The sequence below is a fragment of the Gymnoscopelus microlampas genome (assembly GCF_963454915.1).
Source record: "Gymnoscopelus microlampas genome assembly, chromosome: 8".
NCBI lineage: Eukaryota > Metazoa > Chordata > Actinopteri > Myctophiformes > Myctophidae > Gymnoscopelus > Gymnoscopelus microlampas.
Window position 1 is genome coordinate 33,555,014 of NC_139945.1, and position 9,114 is coordinate 33,564,127.

The following is a 9,114-nucleotide window of genomic DNA, read 5'->3' on the forward strand; positions in this document are numbered from 1 at the left end:
TCGTCACGGACAGCTTCATTGCAGCTGTTATAGAAACGTTTTAGTTTTTCAATTTTGTAAACATCCAAGAGAATGCATGATATTCTCTTAGAAGACCATGTCATCTGTGAGGTAAGTCAACAGTTGTAGAACTACCATTTTGTGGATGGATTGTCATTACTATAATAGTATTTTATTTTCTCAAACAAACTCACCTTGTGGAAAAAAAAAGGTTTGAAGTGTATAAATGCAATCAGACATGTGATTACAGGGTTGTTTTTTATATTAGTGGAATGTGTTTTCTGTACCTGCGCTGTGCTCATTCAGCAGATGTACTGAGTATCTGGGATGTCTGCCTCTCTTCCTGTGACACCCCCTACCAATTGAAACATACTGTAGTAGCTAGATTGTGTATTTGGACGACGCATACTCAAGACTTGCCGTAGTTTGTGGGTCTGGTCCATCGCTCCTCTCCCGTCCTGTCAGCTAGCTTATCAGACTGGTGTTGGCTGTTAAAAATATCCCGGCAACAACAGTCTGTAAGCTGGCTGAAGTTCTGGGCCTTCCCTCAGCAAACATCTACGCTGGTCTGCCCCAAGAGGAGCAGCACTCCATTTTCCACAATCCACATAATGTGGTACGAAGATCCTTTCACCATACTTGATTTTTGTCAATATTTGTCCTGTAAAATTAATCCTTTAATAAAAGCATATAACAAAAAAATAATTTGTCTTTGCAATACTTGGAAAAGAATCAAGGGGATTTATTATGTCACTCATGTGTCATTCCACACATATCTTACCAGATCTATTCAAATGAAATGTATTACCAAAATATAGCTTTAAACCATAAGACTTTAAACCTAAACTTCAGCGGTACCACAGTTTTATTCTAATTACTAATAATTCAAGGAAACTTTACAGGGCCGATGCAGCTGTAACCTCGGCATAGAAGAAACTGCTCAATGCCAGACCGATAATGAGCCATTATTTTGACTTTCTTGACAGCATGGGTATTGCAATTAAGCATTTAATGTGTCCTAATTTTTAAACACTTTCAACTTGGCGTCCCTATTTTGGGCATGTGATAAGGAGAAATGTTTCATACATTTTGAAAAATAGCTATGAGTTCACAATACGTGAGATAGATCGGCTATTTTGAAAAAACATTGTGAGTGGTTAAAGTCATGTTTTGCATATATACTAAATGTTCTAAAACAAATTTGATAAATATTAATTTAAATATTTTCATTCAAATTGCACTTCTTGACAAAATATTGTTCAAAACATATGTGATCTGAGGTCTAGGACTCAAATCGGTATCGGACCCAAAACTGGCTTCGGTTGGGCTGTAATGGAAAGCTACTAGACAGACACCTGAAGGAAGACGCTTAGGTCATCACATTAACCACAGGAAAACACCTGTACCGTGTCAGCAATTTAATTCTCTGGCAGGTCACTTGAGTAATTGCAATTGTAAATGATACTATTATTACGACTTTGAGTTATGATACTTAAAAGAAACGGGAAAAGATGTACTGTATCCATTTATTTACATAAATTATGCTCATAGATATCCCAAGTCCACAAGCACAACCAAAAGGTGCATGTTTTGTTTTTCAAAGCAAGGAAAGCTGCCTGTAGCTGGAGATAACTTGTTCTAGAGATGCAAAACTGTCCAAGAAGTCCTGCTCAGAGATCCCAAACTTGGTGTACTAATTGATGTAGGCCCTAGGACAAAGACATTTTTTTAAAATACACAGGAAAAAATAAGAAATTTAAGTGTAATATATACAGTAGCATTTCAGGAAAGAAGGGGTTTTGGGGCATTTTTGGTCCTGGCTGGTACTGACCAGGGTTGCAGACTTCTCGTACTTTATTAAAAGGAATAGGGAATTTCCACAGGCTGAAAGCTTCTTCTGATGAGAGCCAGGAGGTGTATAGGGCTGGATCCTGAAAGCTCCCTGTGTACATGAATTCATATTCTTTAGATAATAGTCAGAAAATACTGAAACAATTTAGAATGGAATTAAATAAATGTTATTGATAACTATTTTCTGTCATACCTATAGCGCCACCCGGTGCTTACTTACATACTCATACACAGTACAAAATAAAATACACTTAACATGCAAAACTGAACAAAGGCCAATTGCTTGATTCAATAACTTAGTCATTTTCCCAATATTACTTAATAATACTTGTACAAAAAATAGCCGATCGAACAAGCTTGTAGATCTGCTATTTCTGGTGTGCAACACCAAATAAATGAAGCAAATCAAGGAAGAAACATTAAAAAAAAAACGACATTTATTATATTTTCTGATAGGAAAAAAATCAACCCAGACCAGAGGAAGCTAAGCACAGTATTGAGGGTACTGAAATAAGTAGAGTCGCCTCCACCACATTTTTGGGAATAATGGTTGATGAAAAATACCTCTGGAAAGAACACAATGACCAGGTAACAAAAAAGTTTCGAAGTCAGTGGGGATTATCAGAAAAATCTGCCCATTTCTAAATAGAGCCTGTTTAAAAACCCTATATTACAGCCTAGTATATCCTTACCTAACCTACTGTAATATTGTGTGGGCTAGTACCTACCTCAGTACTTCCAGCCAAATTCCAGCATTCATTCTTACCCAACCAGGCAGGCGAATCAATTACATGTCCCACTATGTACCACCAACAGGGGGCAGTTTGCCATAAAATATAAAGGAGTTTCACTATGACATTTCCATTTACAGCTAGTAGCTACCACATCCTCCCTACCTACCTACAAAAGAAGCCTAATATGTAAATTGAATTGTTTTTAACATGAAATAACTCAGATTATATGTAATGTAAACGGTGAGGTTCTCGCATAATATGTATACAAAAACTGTTGTGCAAATCAAATAAATCATATCAGTATAAAAACAAAGTATAAAAAGACTTAAGTGAGACAGATTCCTGACCTGTGTCTGCACTGTAAACGTCTTTGCCTCTCAGTATGAGCAGGTTGGCCAGTGAGGCGTTGAAGCCTGCTCCTCTCACACTCCCTCCAGTAGGGATGGGAGGAGCACGCACCTGCCAGTCTGAAACACAGGAAAACATCTTCAAAATGTGGACAAGAGGGATTGACAGTAAGCACTTAAATGCAACATGTTTTGCAACAATTATATAAGTGCTCCGTCTAGAAAAGCACCTGTGTGTGTCAATAGCGATGACACCATAAAGGCTGCTATCGTACGAGTTCCTGCATTTCTTGACTCGTGTGTGTGTGTGTGTGTGTGTGTGTGTGTGTGTGTGTGTGTGTGTGTGTGTGTGTGTGTGTGTGTGTGTGTGTGTGTGTGTGTGTGTGTGTGTGTGTGTGTGTGTGTGTGTGTGTGTGTGTGTGGCTCTAACCTAAGGGGTTTCTGCTGTAGGCTCCATAGGAGTTGGTGGTGAGTGCAGGCTGCAGGACACTGCCCAGCTGATGATGAGCTATAACCCTGTTAACGTCACTAAAAGAGATGTGCTTGATGTTCAACAGCTGAGCACAGATCCTGTGCACCGTGTCGTTCTCATGCACCAGAATGGCGTGCGCCAGTCCATATAGGTGGGACAGCGTCAGGACAGAATTGAAGTTCTGAACTATCACCTAAAAGAAAAACAGGAGAAGAAAACAATTTTATCATTTGACTTTTTCAGAGATGATCAGGGATTGATTCAGTTGATTCAGTCGAGGCCTACAGTATATACTCTTTGTCGTACAACGAAGAACGCAAGTAACCGATCTACAAGCTCACATGTTGCATCGTCGCAATGCATTGTGAATTAGCAGATCTACAGAGTTTTTTTCTATAATTGAAAATGTTTGCCTATAATGCAGTGGTTCTCATAGTGGGGTCCCAGGGGGTCCCCAGCAAAACATGTTAATATAGCATCACAATCATTTTTGGATGCTTGTGCATCTGCTATTTTAGATTTTTTTTTTTAAATCTTGAAAATGGTTGGGAAAATCTTTTCACAAAACATTTTCAGAAGGGGGTCCGTGGCCAAATACATCAATTTGGGTGTCCTTGACACGAAAAAGTTTGATAAACACTGCTATAATGACACGTCCAAAATAGGGATGCTAGGTTCAAAGTGGTTAAATGGGATGTAGCTGAGGGGTTCGTGGTGACTCAGCCAGTTAGTGTACAGTATGAGCTGCAAGGAGTCAAGTTCAAATCCGACACCCGTCTTATCTTGCATGTCTCTCCTCTCTCTCTGCCCTTGGCTTCCTGTCTCTCTACACTCTCCTATCTGAAGAATGAAGCATAAAAATATCAGACTGAGGAACAGGGTAAAACGTTAAAACATTAATTCATTATTTTCCTTATGGTTATCATGAACTAAAGCTCTCTGGAGTCAGCTTGATTTATTATTTATTTAATTCATTTTATCTTTTTAAGGTCTTTAACGTGTGAAATGTGAAATACGTTTTTGATTAGATTTACACTGCAAGTATTTGCTTGGCAAAATACTGTACAGAGTACAGAAACAACAGAAACGCCTATTCATTCTTAGTTGTACAAATAAGATGTGCAACTTAAATCAGGCATTAGCCTGCCATACCTCTCCAGTGCTATAGGGCCAGGTGAGGTGGTTGATGATGAAGGAGTCAGGGTACGCCTCTCGCAGACACTGGGTGACATAGGTGCCAACCCCGGATCCCGTGCCTCCAGCTACACTCATCATGGCCATGAACCCTGCCAGTCTGTCACAACGCTCCACCTCTCGTCTCACCAGCTCCTCCACCGCCTCTCTGTGACGTGGACCATGCACACAAAACCTGGAGAAAGAGAGAGGACAGCATTACAGCGATTGGTAAAAGAATGCGTCCAACTCCATACTGTACAGTATGTACATGTACATTTAATTCAATGAGTTTATTGTCATAAAGGTTTCTTACATCTGAACCACTTAGAATATGTGCTCCATATGCTTATGTTCTGAATCTCATGTTTGTATATAAAGCTGTGTCTAAGCTGTCGCACATGAAACCCAGGATGGCTTATCATAACGTCTCTCACGGGTGGAAACCTCATTACGTCGAAAACTGCTACTTTTCAGGATTCAAATTCAAAGAAAGCAAAAGTAGCAGATCGCCAAGCTCAAAACGAGCTTGTGGATCTGCTACTGTTGAGTGATGCTGCAGTGTGACCAAGTAGGGCGTTAATTTACGAAAATACAAGTTAAAATATGGAGATAAGAGGTTTCTGCCCGACGGCAATGATAGGAAAACTGTATTATGTCTTTGATAGCGCTCAGCAGTGTTGCCTGCCTGTGCATGTGTACAGGGTGAACAGCACCAGAGAACTGATGCTCCCCTGGGGGGCGCCAGCACTGATGATCAAGAGGTTGGTCAAGAGGTTGATGTTCACCTATTGCAGTGTTTTCAGATGTCCTTATGAGGCATGAACCCGCCCTGATTGGATAGCTTTCCACTCATACGGCAGCAATGGTGGTAAAGGCAATGACATCATGTCGACTCACTTCCTGGTTGAAGAGGCTGACACAGGCTCCTATAGAGACCTGAGGGGTATAAAGGCAAAGCTGTGGAGGTTCTGCTTCAGTCCACTCTTCTGCCTTACTTCTCACAAGGCAGAGTGGGAGAGATAGAGGCCTACTGTAACAGGGAGCCTAGCTGGTGTTGATGTTACTGTGTGCCCAGAGGACTTTGAAGGAGCACCGGCAGTGTTCTTTGAGTTTTCTCTGACAGGAACTAAGGATTTGGGGTCTTAAGACTTCTCTCTCTGCCCTTTATCACAGGAAGACTTTTAAAAGTAAGTGAACTAACATTCCCTCTCTTTGTCTGTGTGTGTGTGTGTGTGTGTGTGTGTGTGTGTCTCTCTCTTTGTGCGGATGTCCCTGGGGATGTGGTGTCAGGTCTGTGCCCAGGATAGGACCATCTCTCCAGAAGCCCTTCAGTCAGTACCTGGAGGCACAAAGGAACAAGCTGCATCATGCCGGTGAAGGCACACCAGCGGTAAGAACAATGCAGACTCAGCCAAGAATCATTGTCAAGAAAAAACCTTGTATCTCCTCTTCTAAACTTGTCTGGAATTAATTAAAATGGCCTACTGTATGCGATGCATTTTGAAAGTGTTTCATAGGTCCAAGGTTTTTAACTGATAAGAGTACAATAATTAGTAAACGCCACATGCCATAGGGATATCATTCATAGTATTTGTCATTATCTAACAGATTTTCATTCTGTGATGCAGCAGACACAGCAATTTAATGGATAAAATACATTTTCACAGCCTCAGTGGTGATGTTTAAAAATTCCTAGCCCTATAAGTTTAAGATTTTTATTGTCACGTGCACGTATAATACAACTGTGGCTAAACAATGTGTGTGTGTGTACATACTGTATACGTACATATCTCTTTAAAAAGAAAGAGATATGAAGTGTGCATCTGGAGGACTCTGCTCTCCCGTCCTGTCAGCTAGCTTATCAGACTGGTGTTGGCTGATAAAAATATCCCGGCAACAACAGTCTCTAAAGCTGTCTGAAGTTCTGGGCTTTCCCTCAGCAAACATCTACGCTGGTCTGCCACAAGAGGAGCAGCACTCCATTTTCCACAATCCATACTTGATTTCTGTCAATACTATCTGTCCTGTAAAATGAATCCTTTAATAAAAGCGTATAACAAATATTTTGAATTTATCTTTGTCATTGCTACAGTAATAACTCAGAATCAAGGGGATTTTTTATATTTGTCACTCATGTCTCATTCCTCACACATCTTACCAGATCTATTCAAATTAAAAAGGTATTACCAAAATGTACCTTTTAACCTAAACTTCAGCAGTACCACAGTTTCATTCTAATAACTAGTAATTCAAGGAAACCGCAATTTACAGGACGGATGCGGTTTATTTTGACATTGGGTTTTGGCAATTATGCAAAAATTTAACAATACAGACAAAAAAGAAAATAAAAAATAAAAAAATTGAAGGGAGAGGAGAGGACAGGAAGAGAGGAGATGAAAGGAGAGGAGTGACAGAGGAGGAGAGAGCAGGAGAGGGAACAATTCAAAGATTAAACTAGTGTCAAATTTGATAACGTTGTAATAATACAACCATGCCAAGGAATGATCTGGTTTTGAATATTTTGCATATATTGTAGATAGACCCAAAGCAATGGTGCATAAGGCTAAATTAAAATGAAGGAAGCTCACAGTGCATTATGATTGCAAATCGGTTCGTGCGACTGTACTGTAAGTGCAACACACCCCGGCCCATTTGATTAGCTACACTTGCACCACGTTCAGTGGTCTCAAACATACAGTATGGTATTGTTCAAACTACATACAGGCACAACTAATTTATTGAATAATGCCTTTTTATTTATAACTATTAAAAGTAACATTATTTTTTATCTTCAATCAGCAACTCTCCTATATCCTAAACGGTCAAAGTCTCTCTCTCATAAACTTCCAGTCAGACTGAGCTTAACCCTAGACGGGCATGTGCCCTCCATAAATGATACTGTATGTCTGTCACTGTAATAACTGCTACTTAAGTAACAGAGCAAATAAAGTCCAAGAAAGCTCGTTCTTTAAGACCAGGGAAGTCAAGTGGCATACACATGTGGGGACATTTTGTCTGCGGGGGAAAAGAATGGACTGTTGGACAAGGCTGAAGTCCTCCGGTTGGGTGTATCCCGCTGTAGTCATTTCAATCTATGGCTTTTTTTTGCCAACTGCAGACCTGCAGAACCCTTTCTTACTCCATACCTCATAGGACCACACAAAAACATCTCTGAAGAAGTGTTAAGATGGATGCGGGCGCACACCCAGTTCTCCGGCACAGCCCTATTCTAGCCCTATGTTTTGCAGTTCCCACCCGATCTGAACTCGCCTGGTCGATGCAGCCCGACTCAGACCGTACTGAATAACCAGGAGGCAAGCTTGGCCAATGTCTTCAGACTAGGAGTCAATCTACGATAACTGTTGACGCTCCAGCGACCACAATTCTATTTAAGGCTCACAGCACACAACTTTTCAACCCCTTCGGGTCTTCCTCTTCTTTCTATGGTGTGTATTTGTGAGTCCAGCACCTGCAAATTTTTACGGAGATGTGCGTGCCTCCCTTTTTGTTCTGAAGTCTACGATAACCACATCCTTATTGGAGCCTGTGTGTGTCCTCCAAGAAGGATGAAACGATTAAGTGGTCTAGGACCCAATGGTCTACTCTGGACTCCATCCACGCAACAGCAGGCACCACGCATCCTTTTCCGCATCTACAAGCTCATGACGCATCACTGTAGATCTGCTATTAAAAAAATATATAGACTTGATTTAAATTATTCAAATTGATTCAAATTACTTAACACCCTACTGATGTATCTTTGAAAATGCCATACCAACCTTCAGTCTTGCAGGTTATTGTGCCATGCTGCCCCACAGTAAGGGGCTAGAGGGTCTTTCTTCTCATTTTCTCAATGAATGACTCATTCATTTTGCATTTGTGCATTTCCATCATGATTCTTGAAATGTGGCTCCTTTATTTCACAAAAAGAGTACCTTGAAGATGCAATTTGCCGATTTAATTGTTCTGCTACTGAAGAGTTAACTTTGGACCTTAGCTCAGGGCACACGTTCAAGCTCCTCAATTTCTCTTCTGGTTCCTCTGGAGGAACCGGTCATACAAGGCATTCCTGTGACTTGTTTGCGTAATGGGGTGGACTGTTGTAAAGGGATCGCTGTCCTTTGGTGGTGGTCCTAGGGGGTACCTTTGGTGCAGATTGTTGACCCATAGCAGTTGTACTTTGAGGGTTTTTTCTTCAGCACGCTTCACATTCCCTGCCATCAATGGATATAATCGGCCGTCATCTGGCTGGAAGAACATTTGACAGCTACAATTCTTCATGTGTCTGGCAACTTGTCCAAACACATCAGATATGAAGCATGTTGAAAATGTCCTGAAACCCAGTAAGCCGTCAACGTGGTCCCTGGCAGATTCGGCCCAAAACAAGGTTTACATAGTAAACTACTCCATGAGGGCAGGAGAAGTGCAATACACCACCTGTGATGACAAACATAGATATATTAGTATAAGAACCCTGAGACAGGCCAAAAAACTTTATTTGTTTTTTACTTTAATTAGCTATTTTCTTCTAAGC

At 40.7% G+C, this 9,114-nt stretch overlaps 1 protein-coding gene across 1 annotated transcript; it reads right to left on the bottom strand.

Moving 5' to 3' along the window:
- Window positions 1-87: 87 nt before the first annotated feature.
- Window positions 88-5,467, bottom strand: LOC311050555 (tubulin delta chain-like; the record flags this gene model as incomplete). The annotated part of the gene is made up of 7 exons (XM_084064641.1): window positions 88-104; window positions 1,832-1,942; window positions 2,933-3,052; window positions 3,363-3,597; window positions 4,557-4,773; window positions 5,262-5,327; window positions 5,436-5,467. The coding sequence occupies 7 exons, from the start codon at window positions 5,465-5,467 to the stop codon at window positions 88-90; spliced, it is 798 nt and encodes a 265-aa protein (XP_083920767.1).
- Between the last annotated feature and the right edge of the window lie 3,647 nt (window positions 5,468-9,114).